Source organism: Clytia hemisphaerica, unplaced genomic scaffold, assembly GCF_902728285.1.
Source record: "Clytia hemisphaerica strain Z4C2 unplaced genomic scaffold, Clytia hemisphaerica genome assembly, whole genome shotgun sequence".
NCBI lineage: Eukaryota > Metazoa > Cnidaria > Hydrozoa > Leptothecata > Clytiidae > Clytia > Clytia hemisphaerica.
In genome coordinates, this window is record NW_027103483.1 from 338,619 (window position 1) to 359,538 (window position 20,920).

Here is a 20,920-nt window from a genome sequence, read left to right on the forward strand (position 1 = left end):
AGCAAAAGAGGTGATGAAACAAAGCAAACTGGTTGCCAAAGATAGAAATCTATTTTTTAACACTATGGTGTTAAATTTCATGGAAACCCATTCTCAGCATGATGAAAATACTCTGAGCAAACTTTTCTCAGTGATCAAAGTTCTTCCGTCTCAGACGGAGTTCCGTCTCACAGAAAATTTTGTCAAAGTTTTCCGTCTCAGTTATAGTAAGAAAAAGTGATTTTATTCTCTGGGATTATTCCACCAGAAAGAAAGAAAAAAGAGTTGTTTTTAATTAACAAATTTTAGTGCCTTTTAACCACTCTAGGGGGTACCACCACGGTGGGGCCTGCGGGTGTCACTGTATACTAAAATATCTCTATCAAGAAATTTTCCGTCTCACAGAAAAAAACTGCTTTGACCACTGTTTTCTGGTAAGTCTTCAACTGATGTCATTTGGAGGGTTTTCATTTTTTGTGAAGGCATGCATGACAGTATGGTTGTTGATGGTTGAATGTTCTTATTTTCCATCATTATCTTTCTTATTTGGTGTAACTTAATTCATACTTTCTAACCCAACTTTTCTTAAGTCTGAAATGCTTATCTTCTAGAATGAAATAAATTGTATTCATCTCTTTTTGGATTTTTAAGCCTCACTTTTTATGAAAATATCGAAATCGAAAGTACTCATTATTTTTTCGTGATAAATCTTATTCTTTTCTTCTTGAACCTTTCCAAGACAAGTAAGAAAGCAACAGAAAAACAAGTAGATATTTTTTTTACACCTTTTTCACTATTTCTTCTTTCTCTTTTAACGTTATAATAGATTCTTCATTGATGAATGTGAAAACTTTTACGCCTTTAAAACATATGCCTATTATTTTTTATCAAAGTCTTTTTTTCATATCCCCTTCATATTAATTTTTATTTGGCTTTGTTGTCTTCTATTTTTCTCAATTGCAGACTTTCATTCTAAGATGAGTCACCAATCATAATTTGTCACTTTTTCTTTCTTTTATATTTTCTCTTTGTTACATCTTTTAGTTAGTTTTTCTACGAACCTCGGATGGAAAACAAGTTGTTTCCTTATTATGTTATGGTTGTGTCAAGTCTTAGAACTGTATTAATTTTTTTTCATTCATTGAGGAAAAGTTTTTGGATTTTCTTTTTACAAACCACAATTCTCAATTTTATGTTCATTTTCCCTCAAAGACATTGAAAGAAATGCACTACTTTGTAAAGAATTTCCCTACCTTATTCTTACTTGCAAATCTCTTAAGATCTTTGGAAGTAAAATAGGGAATTTCATAAAATATTAAGCGATAAGATAGTGAAAACAATAGAAACCTAAACTAAGGCTGTCATAACAGTGGTCTCTTTGAAAAATAATTTTAAACTCAATAGAACTCCATTTCTTTTTCACACACCACAGGCACTTCCAAAAGACTTTCTGCATCAAGAAGAATAAATTGCAGGCCAACGAAAAGGTACTTAATTTTTTTTCACCGTGAGGTCAAATGAATATTTTCATTTTTTAATAGAGAAGGTTCGCAAATCTGAATCAGTATTGTAACATTTTTGAAGGGATAAACACGTATTACATAAAGGGTGTTTTTTCATTTCATCATGGATATTCTTAACTTTTTGGTAAAAATCATTCTAAAATATTTTTAAGGTATTCTCATGTTAGGATCAAAACTCAACCTATATTTGAATAAAAAATTAGAATTTTTAAAATATGTTTGAGCCTAATTGGGGGATAATTGTCAATTTACAGTTAAAAATGCTCTAAAAGTGGTATCGTAAGGTTCAATTGCCAAATTCCATGATGGTGATATTCTTGGCATATTTTTAATTCGTTGTCTAATTTTATCATAAATATTCTTATAAAAGATATTCTTATTAAAGAAAAAGCGTGTATGTGTTTCGTTTGGCAAATCTTATATAGGAGGTCCACAACTTGAATCAGTGCTTTCATTATAGGAGGTCCAAATCATACTGAATAGTTTTGAGTTAGACCATCCTCTATACCAAACTGCCAAAGGCTTAAGCTGATGACGTCAACATTTCACATTCCACTGTGTCGATAAAGAACATGTAATCTCAAGGAATTAAAAGTTTGTTTTAAAGCTTCATTTATAGCAACAACTTCTATGAAGCCTTTGAAGACGAAAGCATGTATTAGAATATCTTTGAAACTTGCTTTATAAAACTGTTCTAAGGTAGTAAACGCACCGGTCCTCCATTTAATGATTTGAATGTCAGTAAAGGCACCAGACTGGTTGATTCTTTCTGTGTTTCTGTCGTTATGATTATGATTGATTGCTGGTTATTGCTCATAGTTTACAGACATTTTTGGAGTAAAGATTAGAAGGTCAGCTTAAAATATTTGCTTTTTCACAATGCCAGGATATGGAATCAGATTTTCCCTACAAACCGAAGGGAAGCTGAAGGTATTTTTTTGAAACGTTCAAACCTTGATGATCACGATTTGGCTCGGCCTACTACTACTTTAGGTGTTCAAAGTGGGCGGCCACCAAACCGCCATCAGAATATCAGATACTCTTAGGTGCCAAATAAACGGTCCCCCCCGCTTGTTAATTTTTCGAAAATTTTCCAACCCCCCCGGACCTTATTAGGACCCCCCCGTTTATTAATTTTAAAGAATATTTTCAGTTGGCTTAAAGAAGTACCCTTATTTTGCTCCAAAAAGCCTGATTTTAGCCTATATTTACCTTATTTTTGGGTTTTCATAAGTACAATTTCCAACCCCCCCGGCAATTAGGTCCCCCCGTTTATTGAAATTTCAAAAATTTTCCAACCCCCCCGTTTATTCGAACCCCCCCGTTTATTTGGCACCTAAGAGTAAGGGAGAAATACTTTTTTGAACGCTTTTAGAATAAAGTTCTCCCATTGTGAGAAACGCCTTAACTAGCTTTTTTAGTGACCACATACTTTGTTGGTACCCAAACCTCTTATTAAAACTACCGAATCTATTCTAATCTTATTGCACCACTCTTCTTGATACAGCTTTTTCATTTTTATCCTTCCCTCTAAGATTCTCTCCTTTTTTTCGAATCGTACTGTGCTGAAAATCTTGATAACAATGAACGGCTTCACAAAATTTCTTTATCGTAACCCAAATAACCGATAAATTATCTTTTGATAATGATAAATAAATTTTTTGTATACTCGACGATAGGCTGTGTTGATTTTAAACCTAAATTTCTGCCTGTTCTGTTTGAATTTTTTTTTTTTTTTTCATTCTAAGGAAAAATATTTGGTCATCTCTTAAGTGAAAAATATTTGGCTAATTCGTTGGCTAATTTTTTGGCGATTTTTGTGGTTATACTTTATGTCCAATTATGAGGGAGAGTTGAACTCAATGTATGTCATTTATTTAAACTGGACATTTTAAGAGCTCAAGTATTTAACACTTTAAAGACCTTTGGCTTTCCTTCCCACGCTATCTCGTATGCTTTTGAATATTTTTTTAGCCATTTGAAATAGGGCTGTTGATTTGGAAGCTTGAAAAGCAACAAAGTTTTCATATGAGGTCTTGACGTCAGACATACTAATACAAATTGAATTTCCAATTTATAAAAAACACAAATTTTTAATATTTTTTTCCTTTTTGCCTTTTTTTTCGAAATTGATTTTAGGCTTTTCTTTGCTATGACTTTTTTGTGGTTTTAACTTTTTTTGCTTTAGAATTTTCAATGTAAATTTCTTTATTTGGATGAGTTAGTTTACTCAACACATTTCTTAGAAATCAAGCATCTTCAGTGCCTATTTTAAGGAGTTAACTGTATGGATGGTTTAACTCATGCTGGTTTATATTGAAATATCGCCGCTGGCCAAAAAGTTCCAGTCTCTAAAATTTATTTAAATTTTTGTCACCTCCTGGAATACATGTTCACTCTTGGGATGTTTGGCTCGCCGTAGCGTACTACACGGCAATGAACTTAGAGATTTGCGTATATATCGGTTCTGACGGACAACCAATGACCTAGCAAAAACCTACAGGTCTTTTGTTGAGGCTTGTCTCTTCTTAATCTTTTGCACTTTACCTCAAATTATTTTTGTCATCTCATCCATCATGTTTTATTTCAAAAGAAAATTGTGTAACCTATTTTGACAGCTCAGGATTGTTCCTAAATTGTTCTTAATGCACATCACCATTTCTGCTCTGGGTTCTCCAAAATCTGGATGAAAAAATCAACTTGGTCCGCCAGTCTGAAGTGCAGTGCGAAATACAGGGTGTCCCTAATAAAAGTATCGAGTTTGAACATGCGATTGAGTAGAAAGTTTTAAGTGTGTATTCACAAAATTGTATTTTAAGCTCTCCCTCTTTTTTCTTTGTCATTACGTAACAATAAATGTGATGGAGAACGTTCTTATATTTTAGCGATAACACACACAAACTTTTTTACTCAATCGCATGTTCAAACTCGATACTTTTATTAGGGACACCCTGTAGATAAACGGAGATAAACTTTCGCTAACCATTTCTGAGTATAATTGATTCTTATTTTACACTCTCTTTCACCTGCCTTGGTATGGTTGTACTGGATAATTTGTGCACATTTTAATTCAACCCCATAGCAGGGGTGCATATATGTTGTTTTTTAAGAGAAGGCCAGTATAAAAGAACTGGGAGAGCTGAAAAGTTTTTGCTCCGCCTTCAGTCGAAAAGTCAATCATAGAAACAGCATAGTATAATGGTAGCATAAGCTGCGAAAGTTGTTATTCCGTTTTATATCAATTTCCTATTTGTTTTTCTGATAAGCTGAAATAGAAGGGGCGGTTTTTGCAGAACAATCTATTTCCCTAATTGTCGTATAATTATCACAAAAAGATTAGAAAAGAAAAGAGCGAAGAGATTTTCGAATTATTTCAGATTTTTTTTCAGTTTGAATACACTGAGATTCCTCACGAGAGCGAAATCATGGGATCGGAAAAATCATAACAAAAAATTGTTGATATTGAGCCTAGTATTTTGTTTATTCTATGGCTTTTTACTGGTGTATGATTTCTCTCTCGCGAAAATTCAAAATAATGAGACTGTAAGAGAAACATTGTTTTTATTAGTATGCATGCATGCGATGGATTAGTAGTTTTGATGTCAAGTATCTTGATAGCGGTTTGTAATAAGGTATAAAAGCTAATTAGAGAAGTGATTCTAGATAATATTTACCATTACTCTTTCTTTTCTTGATAATGTCATCATCAGATTATGGCAGATGTATACTGTATTTGATGTTGGATGGCTGTGGCTGTCTGGATTTTAAAGATGGATGGGGTGTATGAGGAGACGAACTTCTTAAAAAATTAGCCATTTCGGTCCTTAGTTATAAATAAATAACTACTGCTGCACGGGAACAGCAAGTGGGCATAGTTTCTGCTGATTTTTACTTATCTTGGCAAGACTGCTACTTTTGTTCAGAATTAGTGATCAGTGGATGCTTTTAGTAGTCACCCCCTTCCCCTTCCCAAAAAACTTTGCTTGTTTTGTAAATGAAAGCATTGTTGCTACACTAAGCTAGAAAAATCTGTTGTCTTATTTTGAAGTAAAGTTAAGAATTAATTATTTTCGCGGGCAGCTTTATTTTTGGATGTTTTTTGGTAATCACGAACCCCCTGATAAAAAGGTTTAAACCATGCTTAGGTAATTTACTTTTTGCGGGGTCGATGGTTCTTCAAATCGTTGTTGTTTTGTTGTAAAAGTAAACTGGCTTTGACAGAAGATCTGTTTTCGAAATTGTACAACTAGAATGACTGGCTAAAAGGTTGCTTTTCTGTTTTCCTTTGTAGATTTAGAAATAACTTTTACTGTGAATCGAAGGGGGGGGGAATCCGAAAAGGACAATCTCAGTGAATCCTGGAATAATGAAATGTTGTTCCTCAAACTTTTAGCCTGGCAGTATAAACGAAAATAAAAGAATGCAGGATAAAGTAAGATTAAGAGTAAGTATTTACTGCTCATCCTCTAGCGAAAAGATTCCTTATAGAAGAAGTATATCTATAGAGAAAGTCTGCGATTCAGAATAGATCTACTAGAGTCTTAGACCTTATAAAGGTAACATATGATAATGTGATGATTGTCAAGGAATACTGTTGGTTTGTAAACACTTACTTTGATAGTCCACGTTAGATATCAAACTACGGACCCTATCAGACAAAAGTTTTACATAATATGGACCTTAACAGGCGAAATCTAGACCTTTTCATTTTTGTTTTATAATCCAACCTGAAACGTACTGGGAATGGCCGAAAGTCGACTCTGCCAGATGCTACTTTCAAAATTTACTGAATTTGCGACCCTGATACTTTGAAGAAGTGACCCTGATCAGCGGCACGTCTCTGTATCCCTGTGCCTGTCGACCCCACTCTGCTTTGTCATAAATTCCATCGTGTGCTAAACAAGGATTCTATGAGAGCTTTTAAATACTCATATTTTCCCTTAACAATTATTGCACTGTCAACCCTAATATTACTGTATAGAATATGCTTTTTAGCAAACTTTGCTATTTTATGCGTTGAAATTCTGATGCTTTTGAATAATAAAATAAAAGCGCTTATTAATCATGAGCCGTGACTGAGTCGCATAAACATGTCAATTGGGCCTTGAGAAATGAAATTTATTTGAGTTCGTTTATCTCGTTTTGATGTATGCGATTTGACAAAATATTTTCATATCTCAAAATTGTTGATTGGTAATCTATAGAGAGATGACTAAACCTCGTTGTTGGCTGTCAATCGTGTTTTTCTGTTATTAATGAGTACGTGAGCTATTAGGCTGCATGGATCCCTTCTGATATGTTTTGATGTAGGGGATGCTAATTTTGCGTAAATTCTCGTCCAAGAATAACCCCAAATTTGGGGTAACCTGTTTAATTTTGATAAAAAAAGTGAAAACTAAAAATTTAATTTTATTCATTATTTGACGTTTCGGTGTCTTCTTTGCACCTTCTTTGTCTTCTGTTTAATTTTGTTTAAAGGTTCAGAAATCTAATGATCATATTAACCTATTAGCCATTCAAATTTTTTATTCAAATTTAATGAAACATATAGCTCTCTCGTATAAACTTACTAATCAAGCTTCTAAAACTCCAAAACACAAAAACGGGGGTAACTCTCGGACGGGAGATTTATATACGATGAGCAACATCCCCTACATCAAAACATTAGAACGGAAAAACGTCACGAACAGATGTGACTGTTTAAAAATGGAGAAAGAAAGCTGGATTTCGAAACAAGAACCGTCAGTAACACCGATTTTTTATACCGGTATGCCGGAACGCCGTTATTTTTCGGATTCGACTGCGCTTTTGCCGGTATCGGTATTTGAGAAATTTTTGATCGGTATTCCGGTATTTCAAGAAAGGATTGGGCTATTCCAGAAAAAATTTGTACCCCCTATGTTGAGGAGACCCTGGATTTTCAACCCGATTTTACTGACCACCCTGGACTTAAAAAAAAACAGACGACCCTGGATTTTTTATTTCCCAGACCACCCTGGTTGTCATACCTCCTCAACATAGGGGTACAGACTACTTCTGGAATAGCCCATTACCAGTATTTTGCACCCCCCCCCCACATGATGCACATATCACTTCCTAAGAATGGAAAAAAGTTGAGAAAGTTACGCAATGTTATGATTGATTAGGATCTGCTTTGTTCATTGTTTGCGTGCATGATTCAAAAGGGTTCGTTTCTATGGTTACTCGATTTTAGGGTGTCTCTGGCATCCCCTAACAAATAGGTGCCCTTATACCTGATTTAGTTTTTAAGTGTTTGAGAGTCTTTATCTCTGATGAATTTGAATTACTATCGGTTAGAGTTTACGTGGAAAGGAAAAATCTCCAAGCCACATTCTATGTAAACAATCCCAGTAAGCGCTTGAGGGGCACGCGAAAACAAACTTGGAATTTCAAATATTGTGAAATCGGTGGTTTCCCACATCGTACTGTTAAGAAAGACCAAGTGACCGAAGAGGTTTGGATCTATGTTGATTTTATGAATTCTCTTCGATTATTACGCGAAGGGCCATCAATATTTTGAAAACTTCGTTTAATTAACACTGTATGAACATTGACTGTGGTTTATTCTATTGATTCAAAGATCGTCCATACTTTAGGGATATTGCATCTTCTTTTCCTCTTGATTATTCCTTTGGTTGTCATCATCATATGTTTTCACAGGCTCATTTCTTTTCTCTAAATTTTTCTTGAGTTGCGGTTTTCCGAAGTAAAAAAAATCGTTTCTATTCATCCAAAAAAAAAAATAGGGTATACGGACCATTTTCGATGAAAGAAAATATCAAGAAAAACAACGATTTTTCTTTTCAAAATTTTCGATTCGAAAAAAAGTATCCTTTTTCACAGTTTTTTTGTTCTTTGATAGTGATAGGGGCTCCAATGATTAAAAAATGAGTGATTGGTTCTATCCTACTTTATCTTCTGTCAACCCAAACGAATCTCAATCAGCCCTCTCGTAAAGAAAAGCTCTTTCATATTTGTATATGATACGAAAACTGGAGATGGGCCAACAGCAATTGGAAGGGTGCGACCGACAGCGCTTGGAAGGGTGCGGTCAATAAAATGGAAGAAGTGCGTGATAGTGAATTATAATAGATCTTTTACGACGGATTAAATATTTCTTTAAAGGAATCATTCAACTATGAGTGACGCTCAATCTTTTCTTGATTTTGAGGCTGGTATATTCTAAGAATGGTCCTATAATTACTTTATCAGCTCTTCGTGATTTTTCTCAACTATTTCTGAAATTTTATTCCGGGATTTCTTCTTAGGTTTCAGCTGGATGTTAAGCCAGGTGTTCTTGATATCTTTCTTATAAAAAAGTGGATCATTCTGCACCATTTGGTATATTTTAGATTTAAGTAGCTGGTCATGATTTTGCTGATCGAAGAAAATTCAAATTCTAGGGTGAATTGAGATGCAATTTTTCTACTATACAACCACAAAAATTTAAAACTTTACTTATTTATTACTAGACTTATTTATTGTTCAATATTCATTCAGGCCATTCTTTAAGACCCGTGACAATAATTTCCAGAGTGGATTTTTTTTTGGCTCATTCGAAAGAAGAATGTATTTAAAACTTTTTTGAGAGGGGGTAATCAAATACGGCCCAACAAAATTTTTTTAAGGGCAAATAACTGACTTCACAAGCAAAAATCCTTGGAACCCGAAATTTGATGAAAATTCGAGGTCGCTATAACCTAAAACGTCTTATATCATTGGAAAGCTCTCAAAAAACGATAAAGAGGACTTTATAGCGGGTACGGTCGATTTCCCAACGTACATCTACAAAATGAATACGAATTGGGGAAACGTCACCGTTTTTCTCGAGTTAAGTTACGAATTCTGCGCCAAGATCTTGTATCTTCATATTTAATACTCGGCCTACTACTGTCTTTCCTCTGTGTTTTCGTTAAGTCCGAAACACACGTTGAATTCTTTTTAATAGACAGTGTAGACCGAGCCTCTCAGTTACCTTGGGAATTGAATATTTATTGATTCAGCAGAGAAATTCCATATTGCCGTATTACTTCGAATAAACGCCCCGGGTGTTAATTGATTTTCTTGTTTTTAAGGAGGGGCGATTAAAAGAAGGGGGCGTTTATACAGTATTTGAGTTATTTTAACGTTCAGTGAGACCCCGCCTCCGGGCGTCCACTTGATGTGTGTCGGTCTGTTTCAGTTCGCGAGATTCCGTGTCTCAGTTTGTCCCAGTTGTCTCGGACAAAACCCGAGAAATCAAAAGTGTAGGATAATGAAAGATGTAAAAATGAAAGATACAGTTTCATTGATTCATTAAATGCGAGTCTGCTAAATCGGGTGCTGCGTGTCATGCGTACCTGCGTGTCTTCGTGCTTTGGCGTGCACCATCCAAATTTCAGTAAAGCTTGCTTAGTTTTCAAGATGTTCCTATGGTAATCATGATTCCCAGAGGAATTCATAAAAAGTTTTATTTTATCTATAAGTTTAATTTATCTATAAGTCTCAAAAGATTTAATTACCTTGGTAAATTTTTTTAAAACGACGCAGTCGTCGCAGTCGTTGCCCTCAAAATAATTTATGAAAAGGCCTATTTTGGCGTATCATTCAATTTCGGCGTACCATCCAAGGTTTCTGTACGTTTTTTATAAGAATAAAAATGGTGATTTTTTTTTATGTTTTGTCTGCTTACAAAAAACTTTATCAAGAAGCTCTGCACCACATGCATGGACAAGTGGGTAGTGGCGTATATTCTTCACATTTAAGTGAGATATCATAAAGTACTGTTTTTCTCTTTCCATTGTATCTATTTCTTTTGTTAAATAAAAAAGTTGGGAGGCCAAAATCCGGTGTTTTTTTCTTGTTTTTTTTTTTGAAAACCTAAAACTAGCATAAAAGCTTAAAAGCTTATGAATTTACGGTTACGGGTTTTGCTCTTTTAAATCAAGTGGCCAAAAATACGGAGCTTAGTTTTTAGCTCTATAAAGCTGGCTGTCTAAAGGCTGAAGTAATTTTCAGAAGTCGTTATTTTTCCTGACGTTGTACTCACCTTACTTTAACCCATGATATAAGAGCGAGCGGAGTGCGACTCTTTTGGCAAATAATATACGGACCCAAAAAATGAAAATCAGTTTTTTTTTCTCACCTTTTTTATCGTCTAGCCGCTATTCCACCATGTTTAGCCTCTGGAATGTTTCAACTTTGAGAATTTCGTGAAAATTAGCGTTTTTTAAGAAGAAGTCGTTGCAGTGTCAATCTTTCGCAAATTTAAAAACCCACTTTCCCTTGGAAAAAATTGACGTTTTTTGTGTTTTTTTGGCGGACCCTTGGGGCATAAGGTACCTGCTGACCGCAAAAATTGACCGTTGACAACATTAGTGGTAAAGGGACCCAATGACGTCACGGGTTTGGGAAAAACTTCAAAATGCAATATCTCGAGTTTGAAGAGGAGTTTGGAGGTCGTTGACCCCTCAATCTATCAGAAATTTTATGGGGGATGGGATGGGAGAGTTTATAAGGCTTGAGAAGAACTTTCAAATTTGACTGAATTTTTAGCCATTTTCAGTTGATGACGTCATCGCAACAAAAAAATGCGATAACTCGAAATTGGAAAGGAGTTTGGAAATGGCTAACCCCTCTTTGGATCGGAAAATTTATTGAGAAAACAATGAGAGAGGGGTGTTATGAGGCTTTAGGACGACTTTAAATAAAAATTGGGTAAGCGGTGTGAGAAAATCAAAGCAGAACAGCCGAAAAAGAACTGAACTCTCGGAGTAAATGATGGGAAAACGTAAAAATAAAACTTTTTTTTGATGATTTCTTATTCTATTCTTTCCAAAGATTCAGTGAAATTAATTCTGATGAAATATAAAGAAATTATTACAAAACTACTCGACACACGGGCGACACACACTTGACACACTAAAAGCAAACAAATTCAATTTTCAGCACTTTAGTTCGTGAAAACCCAACAGTTTTTTTTTCAATGCATTCATAAAAACTTGAAATTCTTTAATACTTGTCAAGAATATTTTCTATAACAAAACAAGGGAAATTCAATGTCTTTGATTAAAACCAGGTAACGAGGGATTTTTGTAAAAGGTCTCTCGTGTCTCTCCAAATCCTCCACAAAACTGTGTCTTTGACTTTCCAGCATCAATTCTTCAACAATCAACTTCACCTCTTACTTGTTACTTCGAAAATTCGACACGTTTACAGCTTGACGATAGTTGAAAGTCGAGAAGTTCCCCAATTAGTTTTTGTTGCAAAAATGTTGTTTCAGACCATGTATAGCTATTTAAACCAGTATGCATTTTCTCTCATCCATGCATCGAAACAAAAATATCGTAAAATGTTATCAATCTGATAGAGAAACGCAATGATGAAGAATTTCTTTTCAATCGAAAAAATACAATACATCTTCTTTTTCTGTGTATAATGTATAATAATTTCACATATCTGAAAAAGCTCGTGCATTTTGAAGCTTCTGGATAGAAAATTTTTTTCTTTATTTTGATGTCTGCATATTTTCGGCGGGAACTTGTTGAATGTTTTTGGTCGAATCTAACAAGATTTTCGAACAAAAACATTCGAAATTATGGAGATCCGGAATTCCCGAGTTACGAAAAAACCAAGTTATCCCGAGTGATGACATTATTTTTGGAATAAAGTGGCGTCATTTTACATTTCATAACTCTGTTGATTTTGCTTCCTTTAACTTTCCGAGTTATTTTATTTTGTAACTCGTGAATTTTTGTTTCCTTTAGCTTTCGAGTTATTTGATTTTCTAACTCGGGAAATTGTGCTTCCTTTATTTATCTGAGTTATTTTTCCTTTTTTAACTCGGGAATTTTTGCTTCCTTTAACTTTCTGTAAATAGATTTACGTTACACTGTTAGGCCTAAAAAAAAGGCTCGCCTCATAAAATATTTCTCGTATTGCACTCAAATTCATGCAATAACTATTAGTATTACTTATCGAGTCTTCATTGGATTGGTAATCATCGATAGAATCTATCGGAAACAATTAGAAATCGATTTCAGTAAAGTTAAAAGTTTATTACCCTTTCGGTGACGTCATTTAGGGCCAAAGTGACGTCATCATCACAAGATTCGCAGTATTTTGAGTTTTGATCCGTTTTAAGTTGTAATTTTTAGATTTATGGAATTTTAGATTTTCGGAATTTCTTTTTGATTTCGGAAAAAAAGTATGATATTCTTTTGAGCAGCGGATGGATAGCCTCCACCTCTTCTTTCGCTTTGCAAACACGAGACTCGTTCTCCGTGGGTAACCCCTTTTACGATTGATTGTAAATTCCAAAATATCGCCTAAAATTTAATGTTTAATGAAAGATACTCCGGAAACTTAAAAAAGGTCAAAATTATCTAACATGCTCTAAAATTGTTTTGATGCTTATAAAACCTCGAGTTTGCTTTTTATAGTCAATATATTTAGTGTATAAACTTTTTCTATATTTAGCCTGTTTACTAGGCACTTTTTCAATATTTACCCCAGCCTCGTCCTCGTGTATCCCAGGCTTTATTTACGTTACTTATGGACGCCAGAAAATACCCTGGTGTATTATTATACTTCTCAAAACAATACGTCATAAAAAATCTGACGTTACAAAGTTACAATACAATGCATTTTTTTTTTTTTTTTTTTTTTGAATTCTCAAAGATATTTTTGACGTTAGGAAGAAAATAAAACACATTAGAATAAATATAAATATTATAAGACTAAATTAGTTAAAAACGAATAATAAGAGGCAAACAAATCAAATATCACAAATCCACATCATAAGGATAGTGGCATAACCTTGCGGTCACGCCGGGCGCAAAACAAGGGGTTAACGAGAATGCAAAAGTCTGAAAAAAATAATCTCAAAATCGACGAATAATAAGAGAGATTGACTAAAAATTTCTCCTAGTAGATTCATGAATTTCAATCTCACTCATATCAATGTTCAATTTCCTAACAATACAATGCAATGGCTTCAAAAACGAAGAACAAATGAAATCTGATGTTTTGTTTTTGAATTGCGTAATCTTAAGCTGGGAGCAAACCGTCAAACATTGTTCTTCAAACATAGTGACGTTTCATGTTTGAAATCGATGTTTGACGGTTTGCGGAGTCAGAAGTCGTATCTTTTCAACAAAAATATCAAAAAATATGTTTGAAACAATGTTTGAACAAGTTCATAATTCTTTCAAACATTCAACTCGGGCTTTCCCTAGAAGGAAGACATTGCATTGCTAATCGAACATTGAATATGATTTCGAACGCGTGATTTGAAAAATAAACAAAAGAAAGAAGCCGTTGTAATGCAACAAAATAAATGTTTGAGACAATGTTGGAAAATGCCGCGCAAACCATTCAACAAGAAAGTTCATATGTTTGAAGAACCATGTTTGACGGTTTGCTCCCAGCTTTACGCGTTCGAAAAACAGACAATACCATTTTTAACTTTAATTTTGATATTACCTATAGCAAAAATATGTATAGTTAGGGTATTATCTAGCGCTATCAGTAAGCATCAAAAAAGCTGATAATACGCAGGGAACGAGGTTTTATTTACCCTGTTTATAAGGCACTTTTTCTAAATATACCCAGTTTGCTAGGCATCCGAGAAAACATAATGCCCTCGCCTTTTCAAAATCGAAGATCAATTTCTCCGATTAAAACTCAAAATTCCAGAATAGAGATGGTAAGTTCGAATTCAGATTTGGATGGCACGCCAAAATTTGGATGACACGGCGAAATTTGGATGACACGGCGAAATTTGAATGGAACGCAAAAATGTCAATGGTACGCTGGCACGCTGGCACGCGATTTAGCAGACTCGTTAAATGTAACTTCGATTTAGTTGAGCTAGATTAAAAACTAAAAATAGTTATGCTCCACCGCAGAGACATTTAGAGATTCGTCAGCGAAGAAGAGTTTGGTACAGGCTAGGTGAGATCATAAGTTTAGCGGATTTTTCTTTATTTACTTTAGGCGTACAAACTTTATCGAAAAATGGGTCGGGTCGTCGAAATGGGTCGAAAAATCGCGAAATTTACGACATTTACGTTCGCGAATTTGATGAAAAATCTTTTTCGCGAGCATAAACTTTCGCGAATCAAGACGTAAAAATGAAAATTTTCACATGAAAAAATGGTTTAGAGGGACAAATACTTCTTGGATTTTGGCTTGAAACTTTCGTCTTTTGTCTTATTAGGCTTTTAACAGGCTAAAAGTGCCATGAAAGTTTTATTACATTTTATTCAAAGTTTGAACTTTTACAGATTTTCTATTTTGTCAAGAATTTTTCGTGAGCAAAGGCCCTTCCAAGAATTTTCAAAGACATTTACTTTCGTGAAAAGTGCCAATATTCGCGAAAATCGCGAAAGTTTCTGCTCGCGAAAGTTTGTACGCCTAAAGGTAGGTTAGGGAAATTAAAGCAGCCAGGCCATAGAAAGGCGCCGAGTGGTAAAACTTCAAACTAATTCGCTGGAGGACAGAATCAAGTTAATCAGGGCCAAATTTGGGGTTATTGGATCACTCGTTGACCAAAAATGGTCAAAAAACGGTCAAAATCTTTAAAAAGTGGATTTTTTGTCAAATTTCTGCATTTATTTGACTTTTTAGCCTAAAATATCGCTGAAAAGACTCACTTTTGATTTTTGATTTTTTTGCTTGGCCATGAAACCTAATCCGATTTCTACCAGTTAGACCAAAAATGACGATTTCTAACTCAAACTGGGCATTACAGGAGGGCTTCGCCCTCCTACATAGCCCATGTCTGATATATACGACATTGGTACTTAAAGGGTTAAATGTGCACTACTGATTTCAGCTATAGTTATTTTTCCCTTAAATTTCTTGTATTGAAGGTTAAATGTTCTGAAAGGTAGCTCGTTGGAGTCGACGGGAAACCTCCTAAGACCTATAATCAATTATATGTGAAATATCTGAACTCAAGAGGCTTCAAAGTACCTCTGTACCAGAGATAGAGTTTCTAGCACTAAATGATAAAAGTTTTTTCTACATTTTATTTCTATTTTTTCTAAAATTGTTGGTACAATTTTTCCAAAAAATTTGAGCTATATCTTTTCTTTGGTATATAATTTGTAAGAGTTGAAGTATTCATTGACAAATGGCGAGGGAAACAAACATTTAAAGCGAATGGACTCGGGAAGAGAAATCCCCGTTTTTTCCGATTCTTCACCTTTTAAACGGGCCCTTACTGCCTTTACCTGATTGAAAGAAATTCACCTCTCCTATCAAGACCCTCTATCTTCTATCAAAACCCCCCGTTCTTCACTTATTTGTTTCGAGCATTTCAATATTTAAGACCAAAGTTTCGTCAAATGTTTTCGCTTTTGTATACGCTTTAAAAAACTCTGCAATTGAATTTTAGCTTCTTTGTGCTCATAAATTTTACTGTACCTTTTTACTCATTCAAAAACGTCATCGTCTTTCTTCGTTTTATTCTGATAAGTGTTACATATATAATATTCCTCCTTCAATATCAAACCTAAGAAATCTAAAATATAATGAGTGGGGAGAAATTTATTCCATGTTTTCAAGATAACTTTTGATTTGTATTTTTGCGAATGAAAATGTAGTAACAAATTTACAAATTTATTTTCTTATTTCCAGTTTTCATTTGCTGGTTGTTGCTTTCGTTTTAAAAGATGTTATCGGGGCTGGCCCTACCCTTCCTTTTAATATCAGTTAATTTCCAACTACTGTGCCAAGCAATAACTCGAAAAATCTGTTATCCTTGAAAATGTGTCGAGTGTAAATTGTTCTCTTTTTGGGCCTACCTCGGAGTTTCTTTAATTTTAAGTGCGTTAAACTCCAGTTGGAAATTAACATGAGACTTTAGTCTTAGGACCTTCTTAGGACCGCTCAAATTTGCTCCAATAAGGCTTGGAATAAAGCACAGAAGCCACTGAACCCCTCCAAAAATGTTATGCCTTTGACGAAGTTGCGTTAGTCTAGCATTAGTCAGTGGCGTTAAAAAGGGGCGAGAGACAATAATTTTTGAGAAATCATATACTTAACATATAACGATTGCGACAAGTTAGACTAGCTCTTAACTAAAATTTCAGCAAAATCGGATGAGTGGTTGTATGCTAAAAATGAGCATTTTAGGTAAAAAATGGACCGGTCTGTAAAATACCAACCGCTCACGTGAATGAATCAAAATTTTGCACTGCCTTAGATAGTCAATATCTATCAGCGGTCTGCAAAGTACCAAAAACTCAAGGGAATGAACTTTTTCTATTACTAGTGTCTTTTAATTTGACAAATTAGCCTTCGGGAACAAGTTTCAGTCAAATCTAACGAGTTAATCAGCCAATACATCATTTTAAATTACATTATGTGGTCTAAAATACTAACTAGACAGGTGGCCGAACCAAAATTTTGCAAATCATCTTCAATTATTCATTTCTACCACTGGTCAAAGTTTCAAGGTCATAGCACTTATCAATCTTGAGATTTTAAAGGAGGCTCGAGCCCCCCCCTCCCCCAGATGTTTTCCCTAGTAAAAAAAAAGGAAGATGCTGGAAGGGTAAAAATCCTCAAGTTGTCTATTGTGTGGAATATAGCAGATGGTTTTGAAGCCCATTTATTTTCATGTTATTTTCTTTGCCTAAAATCTGATAAAATGTACAAAAGGCAAAGTACATTGTTAACTTGGGGGTTGTCCCTCCCAATTTTGATTGGTACTAACGTCATTATCACTTCAACATGAACTGTAAAGTAAAAGAGCGATAGACCGAATCGTTCAAATTGTGAACAAAATGTCACCCACCATTAGTAGACATCCGTAATAACTCTACATAAAGGAAACGCCGAGAAGAATTAGCTATCATTTGATTTTGAGAGTTGTGAGAAATAAAGAGGCAATAAAAATACGACTGTAAGATTAAATCAAACACCTTACTTACGCATTACTTGGAGTTACTAAGGCACTGGTCACTGCCTTTGTTCGTCCTTACTTTGACTCTGGAAGCCCAAGCGTCTGACTCTAAGATCACGAAGGTTAACTTTCACTAACGCAGTGAGACAGTGGGACACTAGGCTTCCTTAAAGTGACTTGAAAATTGCCATGTACGGTCAAAAGATGATGAGGATGGCGTGGTATTTTAAGGATCCTAACTTAAAAATCGCTTTGGTTCTTTAGATTTGACCGATCATTGTGAACAAATGATGAACAAATCGAAATCTAGAAATAAGAAAATGCTTAAAAATAAAACATTATTATCCAAAATGAAAATTCAAAATGCGAAGTGAGATGTTATTAACACGTCGTTTAATAGGCGTTAATCTTTCAAATTTCAAGGGGACGTAAAGGGACCATTTTTACTTATTTTTTACTTAGAGAGAAGAACAATTGTTAAATTACCTTTTTAAAACGTTCATTCGATATTCATTTTTTTTCGTACATAAAGTGGTATCAAGATAAAAAGGCAGGTGAAATTCTGTTTTGATAAGATTTATTTTTTCTTCATCGTTTAATGAAACGAAGTTTTCATGATCTGTAATTTTTTTAAATATTACTGTAAATCGATAAATGTCCAGTAAGAAAGACAAGTGGAAATCATCGGTTGCCAGTGTGTCTTGAAAATTAGACATTTCTCTTGATTGTTTGTTAATTTGAGAATTTTGAATCGATTGTCAAAAGGGAAGGTTTTAGGTAATATTAATTAAAGGTTTTGTTTTTAAATACTCTCGGGTACCTAATAGCCGTCCCCCCCCGCTAATTAATTTTTCGAAAATTTTCCACCCAGGACATTCTTATTCCAACCCCCCCGCTTATTAATTTTTGGGAAAATGTTTTTGAAAGTTCCCTCTTTTGTCTTAATTCTGCTGTATTAGCCTACTTTTCAAACATTTTCCACCCAGGACATTTTTATTCCAACCCCCCCGCTTATTAAATTTTGAAATTTTTTCTAACCCCCCTGCTTATTCCAACCCCCCCGGCTATTAGGTACCCGAGAGTAAGAGTGATGTCGTTTGCTTACTCGTCAAATTTAATTTACAAGCTTTTCACATTGGATTGAAACGACTGTGGAGCATAGATTGGTCTGAAAAAGAAAAAGAAAAACAGTTTTTTGTTTATATCACTGTCCTGATATGAAACTTGTGTCTAATATGAACCGGAAAATAAAACCTTTAATGAATATTTTTAAGCTATAGCCAATATGAAAACTTTCTACTTGTTGTAAATGAAATGTATCTCTCGTTTGATAAACTTTGTAGCATAACCTATCACATTACATTCCAATGGGATTCTAAGGCTTGGTATCTTGCTAACAAAATGAAGTCAGCAATTAAAAAGTACAAATTGTCCTCCTTTTTGACTTTCGTACTATTGTTTCTTATAATCGTGCCAAAATTTTCCTCATTTGGCAAACATTTTCAAAGTTGTAAGTGAACAAGACATGGGTACGAATATATGCTGCTGGTGATACAAATTACCCAAACCATGCATTGATTCTAATTTCTCTTTTCGTTCACAGAAACCATGTAATTCAGCAACAGTAATAAAAACGAAGATTGAAACTCGCCTACCATTATGAATTTCACCGAACACAAAATGACAGCAACTGCACCCAATAAGAACAGCTTGGAGATTCTTGAGCTTGTCTTCCTGTGTGTTATCTGTGCGTTGACATTACTTGGTAACTGTCTGGTCATCTTGGCTTTCTTTTGGGGACCACGAAGTTTGAGAAATTACACCAACTTCTTTGTGGTAAATTTGGCTGTTTCTGATTTGATGGTCGGTTGTCTGTCGTTACCTTTTTGGATTGTCTACAGGGCTGGTAAGTGCAATCAATTCATCTCTCCCGTAATTCAAACGTCTAAGAAAAGGCACGGGAAAATTGAAGAGGGGTAAAATAAATGTCTTTTGACTTTGAGAGATTAGAGAAAGTGCTTTTAACCTTCCATACCGATCTTTGTTTGGGGAAAAAAGTTCAGAATGGAAGAATACCACGAAATACCACAAGAATATTCCACAATTTGAGAGGATTTTCTCCGACAGAACTTAAGAAAATCTTTAAAAAATCGCCTATGGAATCGGAGGCAAAGACTACTTTGTTTACCTGTTTACTTTGCCGTCGCAACTATTTTATGAATTATTGGTGTATTCGCTCTTTTCTGGTTAAGCCTGTCTTTTTGTCCTCGAATCTGCTATTGACATTATATCTTGGAGCAGTTTACTCTCTTGAACATAATATTGAGTTCTGAATGTCATTTCTACGTATCACGTTTTTTAGCAAGTATTCGTTTTTGTATTCTGCTATATATAATATAGTCTTTTAATCAAAAGTCAAACTTTGCTTTTAGATATTGAGCTGGTGGACCGTGAGAAATATACTTTCTTTATATCACTTGATATCTTGTGTGGAACGACATCCATCCTCAGTTTATCAGCCATCAGCTTGGAACGAATGTTTGCTGTCAAATTCCCTACAACTCATTTCAATTTGACTTCTAAACCAATCAAACTTGGTATTGTAGTCACATGGTTCTTAGCAATCATTTTTACTGGCTCCAAGTTTGCTATCAGAACGCCGACCCAAATCCGCGCCTACACTGCCTCGATTTTCACACTCGCATTCTTGGTACCTTTGTTAATCATCGTCGCTTCCTACACCATCATTTTTATCGCAGCTGTGAAAATGATGAATGAGGCTAATACAACTGGTAAATTAGCCCGTGAAATACACGTTGCAAAAACGATATCAGTCATCATTACTCTGTTTGTGATTTGTTGGATGCCCTTCTTCGTGATCAACATGGTATGGGTGTTCTGTTCTGATTATTGCGATCAGAAAAGGAATTATCGCTGGGTTGTACACATCTCCAAAATGATGCATTATGCAAACTCTATGATGAACTTTTTCGTGTACGCAGTCAGGCTGCCAGACTTTCGACGGGCGTTCAAAGCCATTCTCTTCAAGTGTGACACAAGTGGTTTCAGGGAGCGCGTACGAACTTTCTCGGAGTCAATCGTGACGCGCGGTCGAACGGCGTCCGAGAGACAAAGTTTCTTTGCTGATCAAACAATGAACACTTCAAACGGTACATTAAACAATAATCACTCTCCAATTACCGATAAGGTAAAAAAACATCAACAACAAGGATCTATATGTAAACACAATAATCAGCAACCACGCTTATCGAGTCACAGTAATTGCACAGAGGTTTCGATCATGGATGATACGTGGAGCCCTACCACCATGAACAGTAACACCAGTTCAAACGATACATCATCGAGCAGTAACCCTTTACTAGCGTCTCATCACGACATGACAGTGAGCAGTATTTGAATAAAATTAATGATTTACCGTTTTTTAAATTAACTGATCCTAATAATTAGAGCTAATGAGAAGGAAATTTAGTATAAGCTTTTACCT

The 20,920-nt window shown here is 34.8% G+C and overlaps 1 protein-coding gene across 2 annotated transcripts; it reads left to right on the top strand.

Annotated features, from left to right (window-relative positions):
* Positions 1–1,411: 1,411 nt before the first annotated feature.
* LOC136798586 (adenosine receptor A2b-like) lies at positions 1,412–20,920 on the top strand. 2 transcript variants are annotated; one of them, XM_067055223.1, is made up of 3 exons: positions 1,412–1,466; positions 19,019–19,321; positions 19,848–20,920. In XM_067055223.1, the coding sequence occupies exons 2-3, from the start codon at positions 19,075–19,077 to the stop codon at positions 20,831–20,833; spliced, it is 1,233 nt and encodes a 410-aa protein (XP_066911324.1). In that variant the 5' UTR covers positions 1,412–1,466; positions 19,019–19,074; the 3' UTR covers positions 20,834–20,920. The 2 variants fall into 2 exon arrangements, with proteins under 2 accessions (XP_066911324.1, XP_066911322.1); XM_067055221.1 differs by lacking the exon at positions 1,412–1,466 and having other exon boundaries at positions 19,016–19,321.

What these genes read in the sequence shown, in the direction of transcription:
- LOC136798586 (XM_067055223.1), top strand. Translation starts at nt 19,075, where the DNA reads ATGAATTTCACCGAACACAAAATGACAGCAACTGCACCCAATAAGAAC. An exon ending in TTGGATTGTCTACAGGGCTG is followed by an intron (nt 19,322 to 19,847) that starts GTAAGTGCAATC and finishes CTTTGCTTTTAG; the next exon opens with ATATTGAGCTGGTGGACCGT.